This window comes from Apodemus sylvaticus (assembly GCF_947179515.1).
Source record: "Apodemus sylvaticus chromosome Y unlocalized genomic scaffold, mApoSyl1.1 SUPER_Y_unloc_2, whole genome shotgun sequence".
NCBI lineage: Eukaryota > Metazoa > Chordata > Mammalia > Rodentia > Muridae > Apodemus > Apodemus sylvaticus.
The window spans coordinates 730,377-753,727 of NW_026262996.1; the positions used below are offsets into that span (position 1 = coordinate 730,377).

General features: G+C 36.3%; 1 protein-coding gene across 6 annotated transcripts in view; it reads left to right on the forward strand.

The window, feature by feature from the left end:
* LOC127676086 (lysine-specific demethylase 5D-like) overlaps nt 1–23,351 on the forward strand; it is a 56,114-nt gene that overhangs the window by 5,780 nt on the left and 26,983 nt on the right. For 2 of the 6 annotated variants that reach the window (XM_052172012.1, XM_052172011.1), the window contains 6 exons: nt 7,840–7,978; nt 8,076–8,236; nt 14,840–14,998; nt 17,104–17,223; nt 17,309–17,467; nt 22,140–22,264. In XM_052172012.1, coding sequence (XP_052027972.1) covers nt 7,840–7,978; nt 8,076–8,236; nt 14,840–14,998; nt 17,104–17,223; nt 17,309–17,467; nt 22,140–22,264 — 863 coding nt within the window. Of the gene's footprint in view, nt 1–7,839; nt 7,979–8,075; nt 8,237–14,839; nt 14,999–17,103; nt 17,224–17,308; nt 17,468–17,703; nt 17,884–22,139; nt 22,265–23,351 lie in introns of those variants that run through there. The other 4 variants (XM_052172013.1, XM_052172015.1, XM_052172014.1 and 1 more) reach the window with 3 other exon arrangements.

Below are 23,351 nucleotides of genomic sequence, written 5' to 3' on the forward strand. Positions count from 1 at the left end.
AACTTCAAGTATTATATTGAATAGATAGGAAGAGAGTGAACAACCTTATGTTGTTCTGATGTGGAATTGGTTTAATTTCTACATTTAATTTGATGTTGGCTTGCTATTCATTGCTTTAGTTATGTTTAGGTATATGTCTTGTTTTACTAACCTGTCTAATATTTTTATCCTAAAGGTGTGTTGGAAATTGTCAAAGGTTTTTTTTTTTTTTTTTAATATCTAATAAGATGAGCATGTGTGTTTTCTTTTAGTTTGTTTATATAGTTGATCACATATATTGATTTTTATATATTGAACCTACATTTCTGTGATAAAGCCTTCCTGATCATGGTGTGTTTTGGACTTTGGTTTGTAGGTATTTTATTGAATATTTTTGCATGTGTTTATGAGATTAATCTGTAATTCTTTTTCCATGTTTAATTTTTGTGTGTCTTGGGTAATTTTGTATACTACTGTTCCCTTGAAGATAACCATTTGTAAATTTTGGGGTAGGGGCCTTAGGTTCTGATATATATGTACATATATAAAAAAAATCAATATCAAGCTATCTACATAAATGGATTTTAAATTCTATCCCTAATATGAATATTAACCTTTCTGTAATGAATAGCTGACAAGATGTGTTTTTCCTATTCTCTAGGTTGCCTTTTCCCTGTGGAATATTTACTAGTATTAGTGAAGGTTTTTTAGTTAATTCTTGTTGTCAATTTTCACTTAAATTCCCTGTGTTGCTTTTGAGATCTTTTTAAGAAAACCAGCACCTTAAATTTTTTTCCAATTTAATTTTTCTCAATTTCAAATAATACTTATGTCTTTGATCTTCAGTAAAATAGTATTTTGTCTTTTGAGATTATATTTGTACAAGATGAGAAACTGACATCAATCTTCTATATGTGGATATTCAGTTTTGACAACACTTCAGTGTTTAATATTTTGTTGAAAATAATTTTGTTGTGGATAATATGTCCATATTTTTGGACTTCTGCTTGTTACATTTTTTTTGTTGGGTTTGTATTTGTATTTATTTATTTATTATTTATTTATTATGATTTTAAAATTTAGTGTTGAGATATGAACAATCTCAAATCAAAGTACGATAGAACAGTTCCAGTGCTATGCTATATTGTAATAATGGTCATATAAGCATGGTCTATTTATCCATTTCTCTAATTTGCCACTGAGAAGGTGGTGTGCTGAGCATTGATACAGTGGAAATTAGCTCATTTCTTGGGAAAAACAGAGATTGATTCAATTATCTATTTATTTTTTACAAAGGTTGTTCCTATATATCCTGGATTGTCTTCAATTTTGAAATTGTTGTGCCGTGCAGGTCATAGGTTTACTTACAGACATTACTGCAATGCTTAACTTCCATTGTTTTGTCTGTTTTTTATATTACTATTTTCCTTACAATGGTTCTGTAATGTATCTTTGAATTAGTTATTCTGGTATCTTTAATTTTATCTTTCTGTTCAATAAGACCTAATTATTACTGATTTTCTTTGCTTCCATGTATATTTTGAAGGATTGTTTTTTCTAGTTTTCTGAAAAATGTCTTTGGTATTTTCATTGTGTGAATATTTTAAGAATATTCTGTAATATTTTATATTTTTTATTTTAGAGGTATTTTATTTGTTTGGGTAAGTTTATTCTTAGGTATTTTTGTTCTCATGGCTATGGAATTGTTTCATGTTTTCTCTCTTTAAAATTTTACTATTAGGAAATTAAAAACCTATGTCTAAATCTTATTACTTGACTAAATTTACTTATGATTTATAATAATCTAGACAGAATCCTTAGTACTATTTTTTGTACATTCGTATCCTTATAAGTGGGGTAATTTGAGTTCCTCTTATGCCTTTCCTCTGTCTCTCTTGCCTTGTTACTTAATGATATGAAGAAGTGAATGTAATTGAGAATTTAATATTATTATTAGTTCTCTCCCAAATGAGAAGCATGATATATCACAAAAATTTTTATGGTTTCTGCAGGAAGAGTAAAGATGAGATACAGAATGTTTTAGTGATTCATGCCAGTGTCTTACTTAGGTTTCCATTGCTGTGAAAAGACACCATGACTAAAGTTACTTTCTTAAGGACAATGTTTAATTGGGCCTGGCTTACACTTTTAGAGGTTCAGTCCATTATCATCAAGGTGGGAGCATGGCAGCATGCAGGCAGTCATGGGAGGAGAAGGACCTGAGAGTTCTACAACTTTCATAGAAAGGAAATCAGGAGCAGACTCTCTCCTATAAAGCTAACAGGAGGGTCTCAAAAGCCCACCCCACAGTGACACACTTTCTTTAATAAGGCCACACTACTCCAACAAGACCACACCTCCTAGTAGTGCCACTCCCTGGGTCAAGCATATTCAAGCCACCGAGCTAGGATCTGTCCCTAGTTTTCTGCTATCTAGCCCATAAATGAAGTTAGGAGAAATGTGAGATTTGTAAGTTAATGTCTGGATGCATAAGTTTATATTTGGAAGAAAATCTCACTAATAAATTGTTTGCCAGCCCATAGGAGTTCTTTGGCTGATTGGGGTAATTTCCATAGTTTTGGACCATGGAAGAGCTAAGGAACATTATAAAATATAAGAAAAAATATGTATATAAAAGAATTACAGGGCTGGAAAGATGGTTCAGTGGCTGACTGCTCTTCCAGAGGTCCTGAGTTTAATTCCCAGCACTACATGGTGGCTCACAGCCATCTGTAATGGGATCCTACACCCTCTTCTGCTGTGTCTGAAGACAGCTACAGTGAACTCATATACATAGAATAAATCTTAAAAAAAAAAAAAAGAGCATACGCTATTGGTGTTCTGTTCAGAAACTTTCTCCCTGTACCGATGTCCTCAAGGGTCTTCCCCAGTTTCTTTTTTATTAGCTTCAGAGTGTCTGGCTTTATGTGGAGGTCCTTGATCCATTTGGATTTGAGCTTAGTACAAGGAGACAAGGATGGATCAATTCGCATTCTTCTGCATGTTGACCTCCAGTTGAACCAGCACCATTTGTTGAAAAGGCTATCTTTTTTCCATTGGATGTTTTCAGCCCCTTTGTCGAGGATCAAGTGGCCATAGGTGTGTGGGTTCATTTCTGGATCTTCAATCCTGTTCCATTGATCCACCTGCCTGTCACTGTACCAATACCATGCAGGTTTTAACACTATTGCTCTGTAGTATTGCTTGAGGTCAGGGGGATACTGATTCCCCCAGACTTTCTTTTGTTGCTGAGAATAGTTTTAGCTATCCTGGGTTTTTTGTTGTTCCAGATGAATTTGATAATTGCTCTTTCTAACTTTGTGAAGAATTGAGTTGGGATTTTGATGGGTATTGCATTGAATCTGTATATTGCTTTTGGCAAAATGGCCATTTTCACTATATTGATTCTGGCGATCCATGAGCATGGGAGGTTTTCCCATTTTTTGAGGTCTTCTTCCATTTCCTTCTTCAGAGTCTTGAAGTTCTTGTCATACAGATCTTTCACATGTTTGGTAAGAGTCACCCCAAGATACTTTATACTGTTTGTGGCTATTGTGAAGGGGGTCATTTCCCTAATTTCTTTCTCAGCCTGCTTATCCTTTGAGTATAGGAAGGCCACTGATTTGCTTGAGTTGATTTTATAACCTGCCACTTTGCTGAAGTTGTTTATCAGCTGTAGGAGCTCTCTAGTGGAGTTTTTTGGGTCACTTAGGTAGACTATCATGTCATCTGCAAATAATGATAATTTGACTTCTTCCTTTCCAATTTGTTTCCTTTTATCTCTTTATGTTGTCGAATTGCCCAAGCTAGTACCTCAAGTACAATATTGAAAAGATAAGGAGAAAGGGGGCAGCCTTGTCTGGTCCCTGATTTCAGTGGGATTGCTTCAAGTTTCTCTCCATTTAGTTTGATGCTGGCTACCGGTTTGCTGTATATTGCTTTTACTATGTTTAGGTATGGGCCTTGAATTCCTGTTCTCTCCAAGACTTTAAGCATGAAAGGATGCTGAATTTTGTCAAATGCTTTTTCAGCATCCAATGAAATGACCATGTGGTTTTTTTCTTTGAGTTTGTTTATGTAGTGGATTGCATTGATGGATTTCCGTATATTGAACCAACCCTGCATTCCCGGGATAAAGCCTACTTGATCATGGTGGATGATCGTTTTGATGTGTTCTTGGATTCGGTTGGCAAGAATTTTATTGAGTATTTTTGCATCGATGTTCATAAGGGAAATTGGTCTGAAGTTCTCTTTCTTTGTTGGATCTTTGTGTGGTTTTGGTATCAGCGTAATTGTGGCTTCGTAGAAGGAATTGGGTAGTGTTCCTTCTGTTTCTATTTTGTGGAATAGTTTGAAGAGTATTGGTGTTAACTCTTCTTTGAAGGTCTGATAGAATTCTTTGAAGGTCTGATAGTCTCCAGAAAACCAAACAACCCTATTAAAAAATGGGGTACAGAGTTAAACAAAGAATTCTCACCTGAAGAACTTCGGATGGCGGAGAAGCATCTTAAAAAATGCTCAACTTCATTAGTCATTAGGAAAATGCAAATCAAAACAACCCTGAGATTTCACCTTATACCAGTCAGAATGGCTAAGATTAAAAATTCAGGAGACAGCAGGTGTTGGAGAGGGTGTGGAGAAAGAGGAACACTCCTCCACTGCTGGTGGGGTTGCAAATTGGTACAACCACTCTGGAAATCAGTCTGGCGGTTCCTCCGAAAACTGGGCATCTCACTCCCAGAAGATCCTGCTATACCACTCCTGGGCATATACCCAGAGGATTCCCCACCATGTAATAAGGATACACGCTCTACTATGTTCATAGCAGCCCTATTTATAATTGCCAGATGCTGGAAAGAACCCAGGTATCCCTCAACAGAAGAGTGGATACAAAAAATGTGGTATATCTACACAATGGAGTACTATTCAGCCATTAGAAACAATGAATTCATGAAATTCTTAGACAAATGGATGGAGCTAGAGAACATCATACTAAGTGAGGTAACCCAGACTCAAAAGGTGAATCATGGTATGCACTAACTAATAAGTGGATAGTAACCTAGAAAACTGGAATACCCAAAACATAATCCACACATCAAATGAGGTACAAGAAGAAGGGAGGAGTGGCCCCTGGTTCTGGAAAGACTCAGTGAAGCAATATTCGGCAAAACCAGAGCGGGGAAGTGGGAAGGGGTGGGTGGGAGGACAGGGGAAGAGAAAGGGGCTTATGGGACTTTCGGGGAGTCAGGGGGGGTCCAGAAAAGGGGAAATCATTTGAAATGTAAATAAAAAATTATATCGAATAAAAAAAAAAATTAGCCAGGAGGTGGTGGTGCACGCCTGTAATCCCAGCACTCTGGGAGGCAGAGGCAGGCGGATTTCTGAGTTCGAGGCTAGCCTGGTCTACAGACTGAGTTCTAGGACAGCCAGGGCTACGCAGAGAAACCCTATCTTGAAAAAAACAAAATCCAAAAAACTAAAAAAAAAGAAAAAAAAAGTTGTTACCATAAACTTTGGAATTGGATATAATTTTATAATGAAACTATAGTAGATTCATTTTTTTTTTTTTCTGAAGAAACAGACTATTGAGGTAGCTATACCTAGATACTATCATATAGGGCATCTGACTTTCAATAATTACTATAGAAATACAAATTAAAAACAAGGTTATTTTTATGTTGTATTTTATAGGAGAAAAATTATGAATCTTAAGTGAATCTTAACTTATTTTGAACTGAACTATACCTGACTGTCCAGTGGAAAAAACTATAATAATAATAATAATAATAATAATAAAAAGAGATTTATTTATTTATTATATGTAAGTGCTGTCTTCAGACACACCAGAATAGGGTTGCTGGGATTTGAACTCAGAACTTTTAGAAGACCCGTCAGTGCTCTTTACCACTGAGCCATCAATAATAGTAATTTTAAATTAGGTAAGTATTTAGTAAAAGATATACAATACAAATTCTAGGTTATTATTAATTATATTGGCATATTAACTATATATTAATAGTCAATATTAGCATATTAATATGTTACATGGCATATTTAAGTATGTATATTAGCATATTAATGTTGATGTATACATGGTATGTTAATAGGCTGTTATAGGGCTATAATTACAGCTACTTTGGAGACCTGAGCTAATTGTTGTTTGCCTGAACTACAAAGTAAATTCAGAGATAATTAGGGCAATTTACTCGATACCTGTCTCAAAAAAAAAATGACAAGTATAAGAAGAGTTGGAAATACATAGTTCAGTAATAGATACTTTATTAGTTATTGGTTAGTTATAATATTTGGGGTTTTTTGTTTTTAAAAATTTGCCTAGTTTTTTTAAAAGATTTATTTTATGTATGTGAGTACACTGTCACTGACATCCCAGAAGAGGGCATCAGATCCCATGACAGATGGCTAGGATTTGCTGGGATTTGAAGTCAGGACCTTGGGAAGAGCAGTCAGTGCTCTTAACCACTGAGCCACCTCTCCAGCCCCTGTATTTATTTTTTATTTGATATTTAAGATTTCCTTCTTCTTTTATTAATTATATCTGACCACAGTTTTCCCTCCACCCTCTCCTCTCAATCCCTCCCTCTCACCTCTTCTCCTTCCAGTACTCTCCCCCTTTCTCTTCAAAGAAAGGAGACCTCTTACGTGTATCAAACCTCCTTGTCATATCAAGTTGCAGTAAGACTAGGTAGATCTTCTCTTATTGAGGGTAAACAAGGCAGCCCAGGTAGAGGAAAGGGATCCAGGCAACAAAGTCAGAGACAGTACCTGCTCCAGTTGCTAGGGGTCCCACAGGAAGACCAAGATGCGTATCAGGTATGTAAGTGTACATCTGCTGCATAAGTGTAGAGGACACCTAGCAGTTTTTACTTTTCTAAAGTCTTTGATAATATAGGGGAAAAGAGTTATGTTTTTAATGGTGCATGTTCCTTGGAATAAAATTATTTTGTCTTATTATTTAGTCTGTTGATGTAAAGGAGCTTATTTGTATTTATTGCATTCTAATATGCAGAGTTATATTTAATCTTTAGTGTTTTTTAGATTTTAAGTTTTTGTGCATATGTGTGTTTTCTCTCTCTGTTTGTGTACCATATGTGAGTCTCCTGCCATTAGTGGTGAGAAGATGTCACTGGATCCCCTGAAACTGGAGTTAGTTGTAGGTCATTATATGAGGACTATGAACCTGGTCCTTTGTGAAAACAGTGAGTGCTTGTAACGTGAGCCAGTTCTTTATCTCTCATTTCTAATCTTGAAAACATTTACTTATCTTTTTCACAACATGAAAAAAAAGGGATATGAACATTATGTTTCATGCATATGTAGAGTACATTCTGATATCTATTTTCTTCTTTTCTGTCTATAATATTCCTTCCACCTGTGTCACCTACCACTTGTACCTATAAGTCTTTTTCAATTCATTTTGAGACCCACTGTATTTAACCAGTACTATCTCTGTAACTGGGGCTGGAGCTGTCCTTTAAAGACCACTGTCCTCTTCAGCAATACATGGAATTGTTGTTGTTATATTATTAGAAGTATTTGGGAATTTTATATGTGCATGTAATATATTTTCTTTAAATCTACCTTTCACTCTATTTCCTCCAAACTAGTCCCGTAAATCCCCTTCCACTTTCCCTTTCAGATTTATGAGTTCATTTTTAAACTTACTACATGCACTTACTGCTTGCTACTTATTATGTGGGTGAAGAGTTCATCTACTAGATGGCTAGTTTATCTGGGGCTGCACTGACTTTTCTAAGGTATTCTGCTAATAATAATTCTAGACATTTTCTATAAATTCTTATATCCTTTTATTTACTGTGTCCTTTGAAATTTTTTTAATAGCCGGAACCCACAGAAGAAGACATTGAGAAAAACCCAGAGCTAAAGAAACTACAGATATATGGGGCAGGTCCCAAGATGATAGGCTTGGGTCTCATGGCTAAGGAGAAGACTCTGAAAAAGAAAGATAGCATACAACCAGGTGAAATTTAAACACTAATCAGTGATAAAGTAAAGAACCACAAGATTTTTGTTGTTAATCATAATAGTGTGTTTTCACTTACATTTGATACTCCTAGATAAAGAAGTGACATGTCCTGCAACTGTTGTAGTGAAGGGGGAAGCCAGTGAGTTTGGAAAAGTGACATCAGCATTTTCTGACAAGAATTTAAATCACAGTTTTGAACCTTGTACGAGGATGACTATGCAGCTACGGAACAATCACAGCAGTACCCAGCTTGTAAGAATTCACCAGTGATTTTGTGATACTGTTTTTAACTATCAATATTAGAATGTACCTAAATTAATTCATGTTTTAATTAATTATTTTTTGTATTTTACTGCTTTTATATTGTTATATATTTTATTAAAATTTATTTAGTATCATGTAACCCAGGCTAGACTCTAACATGTTACATAGCAAGGATGATCTAATTTAACCTTTCCAAAACTGTGATTATAGGTGTAGATTTTGAGGCACGGACCTCTGTTATCATTTTTCCCCCTCTGGTTTCATTTTTATGGAACTACAACCTTCTTTATAGCTTAATTAGCTATACTACTCCCCTTCCTCTGAGATATAATGGTATTTCAATGCTATGATTCTGTAGTATAATTTGAGCTAGGGTATGATTTGTTAGAAGTCTTAATATTTCCTTAGTTTCAATTTTTTTTTATAAAGAATATCACTGGGATCGAAAAACAAACAAACAATGAATATTGGGATTTTGATGAAGATTGCATTTAATGTGTAGACTGTTTTTTGTAGTACAGCCATTTAAATAATACGTTTAAATAATTTTTTAGTCTGAAAGATGTATCTTTCAATATTTTTACCAAGACTTTTCTATGTCTTTAATATTTTTAGTGTAGGAGTTTTTCTTCTTTCCCACCTTAATTGGGTTTATTTTGAGGCATATTTTTTGAAGATGTTGTAAATTGAATATATTTTTCTATGTTCATCCTTCAAATATTCATTAATGGTGTATAAAAAAGCTATTGATTTTTTTCTGAAATACAGAATATAGTACTTGCATAGTTCTGTATTTTACAGGAAGTGTTGCTCATTTTTTTCTCATTTAGTATAATATTGTCTGCAACTTTGTCATGTCTTTATTATGTTCAGATGTTCTTTCTTATTATCTTCTGAAAGAATTGTATTATGAAGTTATGTTGAACTCTGATAAATGACAAATACCCTTTTCTTCTTGTTGAGATGGCTTTTAAATATCTGCACTTAAGACTATGCCAGTGTTGTTTTAAATTAATTGGTTTGAATATGAAAAATATTAACCTTTTTTTCTAGATAAAATAGAAATGATATATAATCTTTGTGTTTTCAACTCAATATGCAAATATTTTATTGAAAACTTTTACATCTATGTTTATAAGGAGAATAACCTGTAGTTTTGTTGTAGTTGTATGTTTTTAATCAGCTTTGCTGTCAGGATAATTCAGGATTTATAGCATTCATTTTCTTTTTTTTACATAATAGTTTGAGAAATACTGCTTTTACATGCTTCTTAGCAGTGAATGTATCTGATTCTAGAATTTTCTTTTTCTTTAATTTAGTTACTACTTAGTCATGTTCATTGGAAGTTATTTATTTTGGTGACTTAATTTTATATCATGATTTTTAATTTATATATTTCTTACAGATTTTTTGGCATTTTATAAAAAATTTATGAATGGTTTTCTGACTTTTATTTGAGTTATTGTAAAAACTATTTTCATCTCTACTGTTACTAGTTTTGTCTTCATATTTCATTTGGTATAAGGTTTTGTCAGTCTTAGTTCTTAAAAAAATCAATTCTTTGCTTAGCTTATTTTAAGTATTGTTCCTAATTTATCGATTTAACTTGTATTATTTCTTGCCATCTGCTGTATTTGTGTTTCATTCTTTTTTTATTCAAAAATCTTGAGGTATATCTTAAGGTATTTATTGAGATCTGTGTGCATGTGTGTATTTGTGTATGTTTGTGTATGTGTGTGTACATGTGTGCGTGCATGCACGCTATTGAATATTGTACATATAAAGGACAGAGGTATAAAGTGGAAGTTTTCAGTCCATTTTATTTTTTGAGGCATGATAAAAATATCAGGTGATATTTATGGCTGGCCAGAAAAATTTAGCCAGTGGACTATTTTTCTCTATTTCTCTTGACAATTGGCAGCAGATCTATGCCACCTATGCGTTAACTCAGGTTCTAGTGGCCAAAAATTAGGTTCTCCAAGTTTATGGGTGGGTACTTTGCCTATTAAGCCATATCCCTAACTCTTCTCTGAGATTTTTTTGTTTTTGTTTTTTAATGTAAGTTCTTACTCTGTTGAAACTTCCTTGATTTCTTTCTTTCTTTCTTTTTTCTATTGATAAGGGAAGTAAAAACACTTTATGATAAAATTAAAGATTTACATGGAAAATATTTCAGATAAAATAGAAGAGATACATAGAAAAACACGTTAAAATCGACAGTCTTTATGGAAAATTAAAGAGTAAAGTGTTAGACATGTAAAACATTGCTAAATTAATTGAAATATGAAATAGAAACATTTTTTGATAGAATTGAAGATTAACATGGAAAATATTTCTTGTAAAATTTAAGAAATATATATACAAACATGTTGAAATAGACTATCTCATGGAAATTTTTACATATAAAATGGTACATATAAAAACTCTAATTGAAGGTGGAATTAGAGACATTTGTTAAAAAATCAAAGATTTACATTGAAAACATTTCTGAAAATAGAGGAAATATATAGAAAGACATTAAAATAGAAGATTATCATGAAAAATAATGCAGATAAAATGGTCGACATAAAAACATTACTAAATTAATTAAAAGGGGAATTACAAACATTTTCTGATAAAATTGAATATTTACATGAGAAATATTTCTGTAAATATTTGTCTCTTAATTGGGGAGTTGAGTCCATTGATGTTAAGAGATATTAAGGAATAGTGATTGTTGCTTCCCATTATTTTTGATGTTATTTTTATGTTTGTGTGGATATCGTCTTTTGGGTTTGTTGGAAGATTACTTTCTTGCTTTTTCTAGGGTGTAGTTTCCTTGTGTTGGCATTTTTCCATCTATTATCCTTTGTAGGGCTGGATTTGTGGAAAGATATTGTGTAAATTTGGTTTTTATCATGGAATATCTTGGTTTCTCCATCTATGGTGATTGAGAGTTTCTCTGGGTATAGTAGTCTCGGCTGGTATTTGTGTTCTCTTAGAGTCTGCATGAGATCTGCCCAGGATCTTCTAGCTTTCATAGTCTCTGGTGAGAAGTCTGGTGTGATTCTGATAGGTCTTCCTTTATATGTTACTTGGCCTTTTTCTCTTACTGCCTTTAATATTCTTTCTTTGTTTAGTACATTTGGGGTTTTGATTATTATTTGACGGGAGGAATTTCTGTTCTGGTTCAGTGTGTTTGGAGTTCTGTAGGCTTCTTGTATATTCATGGGCATGTCTCTCTTTAGGTTAGGGAAGTTTTCTTCTATAATTTTGTTGAAGATATTTACTGGCCCTTTAAGTTGTAAATCTTCAGCAGAAACCCTGTCTCGAAAAAACCAAATCCAAAAAAAAAAAAAAAGCCGTAAACCCTCACTTTCTTCTATACCTATAATCCTTAGGTTTGGTCTTCTCATTGTGCCCTGGATTTCCTGGATGTTTTGGGTTACCAGCTTTATGCATTTTGCATTTTCTTTGACTGTTGTGTCAATATTTTCCATGGAATGTTCAGCACCTGAGGTTCTTTCTTCTATCTCTTGTATTCTGTTGTTGATGCTTGCATCTATGATTCCTGAATTCTTTCCAAGGTTTTCTATCTCCAGAGATGTCTCACTTTGTGATTTCTTTATTGTTTCTACCTCCATTTTTAGACCCTGGATGTTCCAGTTCCTTCAGGGTTTCTCTGTGTAGCCCTGGCTGTCCTAGAACTCACTCTGTGGACCAGGCTGGCCTCAAACTCAGAAACCCACCTGCCTCTGCCTCCCAAGTGCTGGGATTACAGGTGTGAGCCAGCACCGCCGGGCGCTTTCCTGTAATTCTTTGAGGTATTTTTGCATTTCTTCTTTAAGGGCTTCTGCGTGTTGATCCATGATCTCCTGTGATTCTTTAATGGATCTGTGTGTTTCCTCTATAAGTGCTTTTACCTGTTGACTGATATTCTGTATTTCTTTAAGGGAGTTATTTAAGTCTTTCTTGAAGCCCTCTATCAGCATCGTGCGATAAGATTTTAAATCCAACTCTTGCTTTTCCGGTGTGTTGGGGTATCTGGCACTTGCTGTGGTGGGAGAACTGTGTTCTGATGTTGCCATGAGGCCTTGGTTTCTGTTGGTAGGATTCTTGTGCTTGCCTTTCACCATCTGGTTATCTCTGGTGCTAGTTGGTACTGTTGTCTCTGGCTGGAGTTTGTTCCTCCTGTGGGCCTGTAAGCCTGTGTCCTTACTCCTCTGAGATCAGAAGTGAAAGTGCTGCTGGGAGATCTCTCTCTCCTGGTGGTGTGTGCACAGGAGGCTGTGGAGTTTCCTGGCTCCCTAGTGCAAATGGCAGTGGGTGGGAAGACTTCCATCCCAGGTGCTCCACTGATTGTATGCCCTGTGTGCTCCTAGCAAGTCCCCTCCAGAGAGAAGGTGGAAATCTCACCTCTGTGCTCAGAAGTGAAAGCCTGCTGGGAGATCACTCTCTCCTGGCTTGCTGTGCATAGAAGGCTGTGGAGTCTCCCAGCTCCCTGGTGCCAATGGTGGCAGAAAGACTCTACTTGATATCTTTAATGAAGCATAGTTCATCTGAAAGTACATTAGCCTTCATGTATTTATGTAGTTTTACTTGCCTTTTTAAACTTGGGGGTTTTTTTTTGTTTGTTTGTTTGTTTATTGGTTTTGTTTTGTTTTAAGAGTGTTATTCCTACATGCATCTCTGTGCACCATGTGGAAGTTTGGTATTCAGGTCAGAAGAGATCAGAAGAGAACATTGAATTTCCTAGAACTGGAATAGAGATGACTGTGAGCTGCCATGTGAATGTTAGGACCTCTGAAACATCAAGTAGGATTCTTACTTTTGAGCCATTTCTTTAGTTTCTCTGTGCTTTTTCTTACTATTGATTTCTGGTTTTATTCCATTATGTTGTAATAAGATACAAGAAATTATTTCAACATTTATTGTATTTGTTCTATCCCAATTTAATGCTCATAACATGATTGATTTTAATGGTGAGTCCTTGTGCTGCACAGAATGTTTTTTCTCTGCCAGATGTAGCTGTCTATTAAATTAATCTGTGGGATAAGTTTTTTTCCTGATTTTTTTTTTCTTGTTTGTTTAAAGTACCTATTGGAAGATGAGAATTGACTACTAAAGTTCTACATGATTATTGTCCCAGACAGAATCACTTATGCCTTTAAAAGAAAGTGTTTCTTTTGTAAAGTTGGGAGCCTCAGCATTTAATACAAAAATATAAACATAATTTCTTGATGAATCTTTACCTATATAGTGGCTGCTTTTATCTTCTCTTGCAAGCTTTGTTTGAAGTCTACTTTTTTAGATATAAAAATAGGTAAGCCTTTTCCAGTAACATACAAACTAAAATTCAACAGTGTAAAGGTACAAAATTATCAGTAATAATATGGAAAACTAAAAGAAAATAAACAATAGCATAAAAACAATGTTGTCTTCTATCATTTAGTACTTCTTCTAAGTTGTGGTAAGTTGAGGCAGGAATTTTTAGTTTTTTGCCTCAAATTGGAACCATTTATGATTTTTGTATTGTCTTTTCCCTGTGCAGGGTTTTATGTCATTATTTCTGAAAATAGGTATGGTGCTATACTGACTGGGATGGGAGGAAATGATGGGAACACAAAGGCTCTACAATTAATTGGATGAGATGGATGATGTTAATAACAGAAGTTATAGTTCTAGAGTGTGAACCAAGTGCATGCAGGGAGGATAGGTAGTGACAGATGTAGAGGACCAATGTAGTCTAGCTTCTTCAGCTAGGAATGGGAATAGACAAGGAGTCTTAAAAGGTATGAGATGAACTGCACAAAATGGAGCTCCCTGCCCTATCCAAATGTGCAGTAAATACAGTGAGTCAATGTGTTCCAAGGACTGGTCAGGTAGGTGGGAATAGCTGCTGCTTTAGTTCTCTCTCCTAGAGTGGGGAGGTCCTGGGGGCTAGGGGTACTTGGCTGAGCAAATTTTGTTGTCTTATAAAACTGAACGCAGGCCTGTAGCAGAGCTGAGAGTACCTAGATGTGGTGGGTGAGTGGGAATTGAGGAGGAGTCTAGGTTTCCTGGCTAGGGAAAGGGGCAAAGAGGACTTTTAGTGGGAGATAGGTTAGGTTAGCTATTCAAGTGCAAGTTAGCTTTATGGAAGAGATCATGTGAATTTTATGTCATTGAATATTTTCCTTTACTTTTTGCTGTGTAATACAGGGTTTTAATATATTCCCTGGCTAGCCTAGCTATATATCTAAATAGAGTCTTGAATTTCTGATCATTCCATCCATCTTAACTATTAGAATTGTAAGTGTGCATGACACACTTTGTTTATGTATTGCTGGGGAGAGAACTTAGGGCTTCATTTTGCCAACTGAGCTGCATTTTGAACCCCACTACTGAATTTTCTAAAATAATGCTTTGTAGTTGCTTTCTAAACATCTTGAATATGATCTACTTATTAATGTGTTGTTATGATTATTTATATGCTGTTGTGCTTTTTATCAGATAGGATATTTTAGAGTTTCCATAGTGTGTAGTTATAGAAATTCAGAGTCAGTAGGCCAGAAACTTAGGATAGGTATATAGAGGAACTAATTCCTAACATATTTTCCTTTTCCTTGACAGATGGCTTCATATGTTTGCCGAATATGCTCTCGTGCGGATGAAGATGAGAGGTTTCTGCTCTGTGATGGCTGTAATGATAATTACCACATCTTTTGCCTACTGCCACCACTTTCTGAAGTTCCCAAGGGAATATGGAAGTGCCCAAAGTGTATCTTAGCGGTAATATTTATCCGCCTTAGACAGTTTAATCATAACCTAGTCAATTTCTTTTATCTATCCTTTTCAGTGAGGTGGACTAAAATTAGTAGAGAAGACTTGATTAACTTATAGTGAATAAGAATAATTGGATAGAAAAGCTAAACGATAGTAATGATTTACATGAAGTAGATAAAATCATAACTTATAAACTGTGAAAATGTTAGCTAAGAGAAAAAATTATTTAGTATCTATTGAAACAAATGTTTAAAATGTTTAAAATGTAGTTTTTAATGTAAAATACTAAATGCAGCTTGAAAATCTCCTTTCTTTTTTCTTTTCCTTCATTAATTTTCTTATTCAGTTTATCTTCCAGTTGGAGCCTACACTCCCTCCTATCCTCTCAGTCGCAGCATACTCACAAACACCTCTCCCCAAATCTCCCTCTCCTCAGAGATGGGAAGTCTCCTTGAACATCCAAATGCAGTACGACTAAGCATATTCTCTTCCACTTCCTTATAAGGCAGTCCAGCTAGTAGAAGGGGATAAAAAGGGAGCAAAAGAGTTAGAAACAGACCTCACTCCAGTTGTTAGGGACGCACATCTGCAACATATCTGTAAGGGCCTAGCCTCTGCATGTTCTTTGGTTGGTGGTTCAGTCTCTGTGAACTCTTTCATGCCCACATTAGTTGCCTCCATAGGTTTTCTTATGGTGTCCTTGATTTTTCCAGCTTTCTCAGTTCTACTCCCCACTGTTCCACAAAACTTCTAGAGCTCTACGTAATATTTGGCTGTGGTTCTCTGCATCTGTTTCCATCTGATGCTAGATGAAGCCTCTCAGGAGACAGTTGTGCCATTAGCTCTTTCTTTTTTGCCGTTCTTTGTTTACATTCCAAATGATTTCCCCTTTCCTGGTTCCCACCTCCCCAAAAGTCCCATAAGCCCTCTTCCCTCCCCCTGTTCCCCAGTCACACCCTTTCCACTTCCCTGTCCTGGTATTCCCCTACACTGCTGCACTGAGCCTTTCCAGGACCAGAGGCCACTCCTTCCTTCCTTCTTGGACATCATTTGATAAGTGAATTGTGTCTTGGGTATTCAGAGCTTCTAGGCTAATGGCCACTTATCAGTGAGTGCACACCATGTGTGTTCTTTTGTGAATGAGTTACCTCACTCAGGATGATATTTTCCAGTTCCAACCATTTGCCTAAGAATTTCATGAATTCATTGTTTCTAATGGCTGAATAGTACTCCATTGTGTAGATGTACCACATTTTTTGCACCCACTCTTCTGTTGAGGGATACCTGGGTTCTTTCCAGCATCTGGCAATTATAAATAGGGCTGCTATGAATATAGTAGAGCATGTATCCTTATTACATGGTGGGGAATCCTCTGGGTATATGCCCAGGAGTGGTATAGCAGGATCTTCTGGAAGTGACATGCCCAGTTTTCGGAGGAACCACCAGACTGATTTCCAGAGTGGTTGTACCAATTTGCAACCCCACCAGCAGTGGAGGAGTGTTCCTCTTTCTCCACATCCTCGCCAACAACTGCTGTCTCCTGAGTTTTTAATCTTAGCCATTCTGACTGGTGTGAGGTGAAGTCTCAGGGTTGTTTTGATTTGCACTTTCCTGATGCTAATGATTAATGATGTTGAACATTTCTTTAGGTGCGTCTCAGCCATTTGAGAGTCCTCCTTGTGAATTCTCTGTAACTCTGTAGCCCATTTTTTAATTGGGTTATTTAGTTTGTTGGGGTCTAACTTTTTGAGTTCTTTATATATTTTGGATATTAGCTCTCTGTAGAATATAGTGTTGGTAATGATCTTTTCCCAATATATATGTTGCCATTTTGTCGTACTGACAATGTCCTTTGCCTTATAGAGCTTTTCAGTTTCATGAGATCAGTTTTATCAAATCTTGATCTTAGAGCCTGAACCATTTGTATTCTGTTCAGTAAATTTTCTCCTGTGCCAATGTGTTCAAAGCAGTTCCACATTTTCTCTTCTATTAGATTTAATGTGTCTGATTTTTATGTTTTTCTTTTTTTTCTTTTTCTTTTTCTTTTTTTTTTTTTTTACCTTTTGCTTTCGCTTTCACTTTACTGAATGTTTTCTTTTTCTTCTTTTCAGGAGTGTAAACGTCCCCCTGAAGCTTTTGGCTTTGAGCAAGCTACACAGGAGTATACCTTACAGAGTTTTGGTGAGATGGCTGATTCCTTCAAGGCTGACTACTTCAACATGCCTGTACATGTATGTTGTTGAATGATTAATGTCTCCTAGTTTTATGAAAGCAAATACCAGTGATCCATGGCTATCTTTTCACCTGTTCTCATAGATGGTTCCTACAGAAGTTGTGGAAAAGGAATTCTGGAGGTTGGTGAGCAGCATCGAGGAGGATGTGACAGTTGAGTATGGAGCAGACATTCACTCCAAAGAATTTGGCAGTGGGTTTCCTGTCAACAATAGCAAATGGAACTTATCCCCTGAAGAAAAGGTAATATATTTATTAATATCTACTAAAATTTGAGTAGGAAGAATCTTATTAGCACTCAAAATCTTTTGTTCTTTCACATTGTGCATGCTTACATGAGATTTATAACTACATAAATACATCACTAATAGAATTTACATATACCTCTTACTGTCACTTTTTTTCCTGGTGTATCTAGACAGTAAAATATCAGTTAAACAGTTACAATATTAACCTTTTTTTTTTTTTTCTTGAGACAGGGTATCTGTGTGTAGCCCTGGCTGTCCTGGCACTCACTCTGTAGACCAGGCTGGCCTCAAACTTAGAAATTCGCCTGCCTCTGCCTCCCAACTGCTGGGATTAAAGGCATGCACCACCACTGTCCTGCAATATTAACCTTTCTTTAAATATAAATATTAAAACTTTGCCCTTTTGGTTCATATGGTCAAATTTTGTTTGGATTTATACTGCTTCCCTTTTATTGAAAATAGATTCTTTTTCTTATACAAATATATCCTTAATACATTTCCCCTCTCTTTACTCCAAATTTCTCTCCAGCTTCCGTCACCACTAAATATACTCCATTTTTGTCTTTGATTAGAAAAGAACAGGCTTCTAAGAGATAATAACCAAAGATGACAAAATAAATCTTTTTTATTTACTTATTTATTATTTTTTTGGATTTTTTTTTTTTTCGAGACAGGGTTTCTCTGTATAGCCCTGGCTGTCCTGGAACTGACTCTGTAGACCAGGCTGGCCTCAAACTCAGAGATCCGCCTGCCTCTGCCTCCCAGAGTGCTGGGATGACAGGTATGTGCCACCACTGCCCGGCGGACAAAATAAATTATAATAAAACTGTGTAGAAGTTGGACAAGGTAACCCCCAGAAGGAAAAGAGTTCCAAGACGAGACAAACTGATTCACACACTGAGAAGTCCAATAAAAAATACTAAACTGAATGCTGTATATACAGAGAGAAGACCTTGTGTAGATCTGAGAAGGCCCTATGGTTACTACTTCAGTCTTAGTGAGTACATATGAGCCTTCCGCAGTTGTCTTAGAGAGCCTTGTTCTTCTTGTGTCCTCTGTCGCCTCTATCACTCTCTTTCTCCTCCTCCCCTTCCACCACTTCATGGGGTTCCCTGAGCTCTAAGTGGAGGAATTTGATGGAAACATCCCATTTAGTACTGGGTGTTTCAAGTATCTGTCTGTCTGTCTGTCTGCCCGCCTGTCTGTCTGTCTCTGTCTATGTCTGTCTCTCCCCCTTCTCCCCTCCCTTCTCTTCTTTCCCCTCTCCCTTCCTTCTTCCCTCCCTCCTCCTCTGTCTATCTTTCACCGACATCCCATTTAGAGATGAATATTTCAAGATCTCTCTATCTCTGTATAATGTCTGGTTGTGAGTTTTTGTTCCAATTAAATGCAGGAGGAAGCTTCTCTGATGGTAGATAGCTATCTATTTTCTGGTTCTTGGTCACCCAAGGTCGGTTATAAATGACTTCCATTTTGTGGAGGAGCCTTAAGTCAAATCATACATTTGTTGGTTATTTCTACGAGGTTTGTGCCACTTTTGCACTAACATATTTTATAGGCAGGACCTCAGTGTTGATCAAAGGGTTTGTGGCTGCCTTGGTATTTACCTTTCTCCTTTAGCAGGCTGCAGAGTACCTTTTCATATCAAGACTTGAGAATGTAGGGATGAATGTTCTTTGTAAATACCAGCCTAATCTCTTCATGTTCAATAAGTTGTGTAGGTATTGATTTCAGCTTTGGGGTCCTGCTGTCAGCTTGTGGAGAGCATCTATTATCAAAACAACAAGCTGGATTGTTTGGGGCTTTTCATGGTATCCCTGTGGCCAATAACTGAATTGGATGGAGCCCACTGTCAGTACTAGAAGCTTCATTTGGTGACAAGAGATGGACAGTTAGGACTCCATATCCCTCATTATTTCAAGACCTTATTGGGATAGTATTCATATATTTTATAGAGTTTCTACTTACACTAGATTTTCATATTAACTATCAGATGTCCTGCAGTTTTAGCTGTCTCTCCCTACATTTCCTCCCTTAGTCCCATCTCCCCTCTCCCTTTCCACCTGAACCTCTCCTTCCTGCCACTAAACCCTTTCTACTCACAGCTCAGCCAGGCCTAGTCCATGCATAAAATGTATTCTTTTTACTGCTGCCAGCAAGATTCGTGTGTTCTCTTTACTCACTTTAAAAATACCTATTCTTTCTTGGCCTAGGGATTGTAGCTTGGATATCATTTACTTAATGGCTAATATGTAGTTATGATCAAATACCTATCCTACTTATCTTTCTGATCTGGGTCACTTCCCTCTGTGTGATCAATTATTTGATTATTTTCTTGTTTATTTATTATTTGATTCAATCATTTCCATGATTATATTACAATTCCATTTTTTTCTTCACTCATACCCCTTCCTCTACTCCTCTCAGTACCCCCACCCTTTACCTACTTTCCCCTATATCTACTACTTTTTGCTATTGTTTTTGCTTTGTTTTGTTTTCCAACAAAACATCAGGCCTCCCAGTTACATCAACCAAAACTGCACAACAAGCTATAGTAGAACTAGACACAAAAAGTAGGACTTTTTATCAAGGCTGGGTCAGGCAACCCCAGTAGGAGGAAAAGAGGACCAAGAACAGTAAATAAGTAAGAGATGATTCCCTCCTTCCCATTGTTAGGAATCCCACAAGAACATCAGATTGACATAAACCATAGCACTTATGCAAAGGATCTACCATGCAGGGTGTAGGAGTATTATAGCTTCAGTGTCTGGCAGTCCTTTCTGAGCCCTGCTTAGTTTATTCTGTGGGCCTTGTTCTCCTGGTATCCTTGACCCCTCTGGCTCCTACAAACCTCTCCTCCCTCTTCCAAAGGATTCCTGTGGCTCCTCCTAATACTTGGTGGTGGGTCTCTGCATCTGCTCTGCATTGCTAGATGATTCCTCTTTGATGATAATTGGGCTATCTTTGTGTCTGTTGTGAAAGGTTTGTTGTTTTGGATGCTTTTTACAGTCCCCCTCCCTTTTTTTGTTTTGTTTTGTTTTTTTGTTTTTTGTTTTTGTTTTTTTGTTTTGTTTTAGGAAGAGTACCAAGTTTTCTCAGTTAATATTCTGTCTAGCTAACTTCCTGAAAGTGTTCATCAAGTGAATACATCTGAATTTCCTGTTGGAATTTTGAGGGTCACTTACGGATATATTATCATATTTAAAAAATAAAAAAAAGAATGCTTTGGCCTCTGTTTTTTCTATTTGCATTTCCTTGATTTTCTCTCATTGATTTATCCATGTCTGCAAGCACTTAATTGAAACAATATGACAGTAAGTCAGCTGTCTTATCCCTGATTTTAGTGGAATTGCTTTCAGTTTCTCTGCATTTAATTTGACGTTGACTATTGACTTGCTGTAAAATGCCTTCATTATGTTTAAGTATGTTCAGTGTATCTTTTATCTCCAGAACTTTTACCTTGAAGAGTTGTGGGATTTTGTCAAATGCCTTTTCTGCATTTCATAAGATGATTACACTGTTATCCTTCAATTTCACTTATTGTTGGATTATACTCATCAATTTTTATATATTGAACCATCCTTGCATCTCTGTAATGAAGCCTACTTAATCATGGTTGGTGATGTTTTTGATGTGTTCTTGGTTTCAGTTTTTACATATTTTATTTAAAAATTTTTCTTCTGTGTTTATGAGGGCCTGTAATTCTGTTGAATCTGTGTAGTTTGGGCATCAGAGTAAGTGTGTCATGTTAAAATGAATTGGGCAATTTTTCTATTCTGTTTCTATTTTGTGAAATAATTTATGGAGTATTGGCCTCAGCTCTTCTCTGAAAGTCTGATAGACTTCTGTGCTAAAACTATCAGATCCTGGACATTTGTTTTTTGGGAAACTTTTATGATTGCTTCTATTTCTCTTGGGGTTATAATGTCTATTTAATTTGGTTTGTTGGTCTTAATTTAACTTTGGTAAGTGTTACATAGCAGGAAAATTATTCATTTCTTTTAGATGTTGTAGTTCTGTGAAGTATAGGTTTTTAACTTATAACTTCATACATATCATTGGTATCTGTTGTTGTATCCTGTATTCATTTTTGGTTTTGGATATTCTCCCTCTGGTTTTAGTTAGTTTAGATTACTTTTTTGTTTGTTTGTCTGTTTGTTTTGTTTTTTACCCCGTTCCTCTTCTCAGAGAACCAATTCTTCAATTATTTGTTTCAGTGAATCTCTGTATTGTTCTCTTTTCTATTTTACCTATTTAGGTCCTGAATTTGATTAGTTATTGCTGTCTAGTCTTCTTGGGTGTGATAGGATAACTGACTCTATTAGATACATTGTCCTGGTAGTGTGTTTTTAAGCTAGTGCCTGTGCATCTGGGATTGGGATGGTTATATGTCTACATGCTGTTTTTGGGTTCTGTCTTTGTTGGATAAGGTTTTTGGGTTTTTTTTCCCTCCCCTCTGGATTTTAGGAGAGTGTCTTGTCAGTGTTGCTTGGTAGAAGATTGTGGATCTGATAGTTGTGGCTACTGAGGATTCCAGGTAAAATGTGTTTCTGAGTATTGGTAGCTGACATTTAGGAATGGGAACAGGCTAGAGGTCTAAAGGCATTCACAGAACAGAGGAAAACAGTGTCCCACCAAAATCTACTTATTTGGTCTCCTTGGAATAGGAACACAGAGTGAAGAATGGTCACCCCAAAGGGCCTACTATAGGGTTGAGGATGAGACTGGGCAGTTGGATCTGGATGAACACAGGAGAGAAGATCTATAATCAACCTACTTCTTCCTCTGAAAGGTAGTGCCTCTGGAGTTGGGAGGGGGTTAAAGCAATTAATAGGTGGAGGGAGATTAGGAGTGGATAATCTGTAGGATCCAGATAAGTTAGGGGTATGAGGGTAAGAAGAAGGCTATAAGGAACAGGTATTTGTTACAGAGCTAGGGATGAGACTCAGGGATTCGATTTGGTGAAAGTGAAGAACTTCATTTTGCCCACTGCCAGGAGCCTCCCTGCCTGGAGAAGGTAGTGGTGGAGGCACAGAGTAGGACTCTGGTGATGATGGCTTTGAAGTGTGAGGGTCTCAGGACTTTCTAACTGTACTGAAATGCTGATGATAACTTCTAAAATGTCCTAGGAACTTTCTTGCTCTTTCTGAGGGTGAAAGACTGCTGGCTTAGGTGATTAGCACCTGTAGCCTAACAGCAGAGGATTAAGCAGTGTGGTCTTTGTTCTATCTCAGCAGGAACTCCTGGGCTCTACCTTTCAGCCTCCTAGTCAGAAGTCTTCCCAGGGAGTAAAATAGGACACTTAAAGAAGTGGTTGATGAGTTTATTACTAAGTTGTAAAAAGTTTCCTATGAAAGCTATCTAAGGGGGAAAAGTAGTTCTGACTATTAGAAAAAGGACCTGATAGCAGGCCCATTATAAAAGAGCTTAATAATCACAGATATAATTTTAGGATCTTATAGGATCCTTATTAGGATCATCATTAAGACTTAAGTCATTTATTTGTCTAAATATCATCACAATAAGACAGTACATCTTGCCAGGAGGTGGTGGCGGCGCACGCCTGTAATCCCAGCACTCTGGGAGGCAGAGGCAGGTGGATTTCTGAGTTCAAGACCAGCCTGTTCTACAGAGTGAGTTCCAGGACAGCCAGGGCTATACAGAGAAACCCTGTCTCGAAAAAACAAACAAAACAAAACAAAACAAAACAAAAAAACCAAAAAACAAACCAACCCCCCCCCCAAAAAAAAAAACAAAAAACGACAGTACATCATGGATCTGCAGAGATCTGCTCCAAAGGGGTGTCTAATTATAACAGGAAATAATAACAGGAAAAGCATGTTAATAGCAGGAATCTTTCCAAAAATGAGTCCCTTACA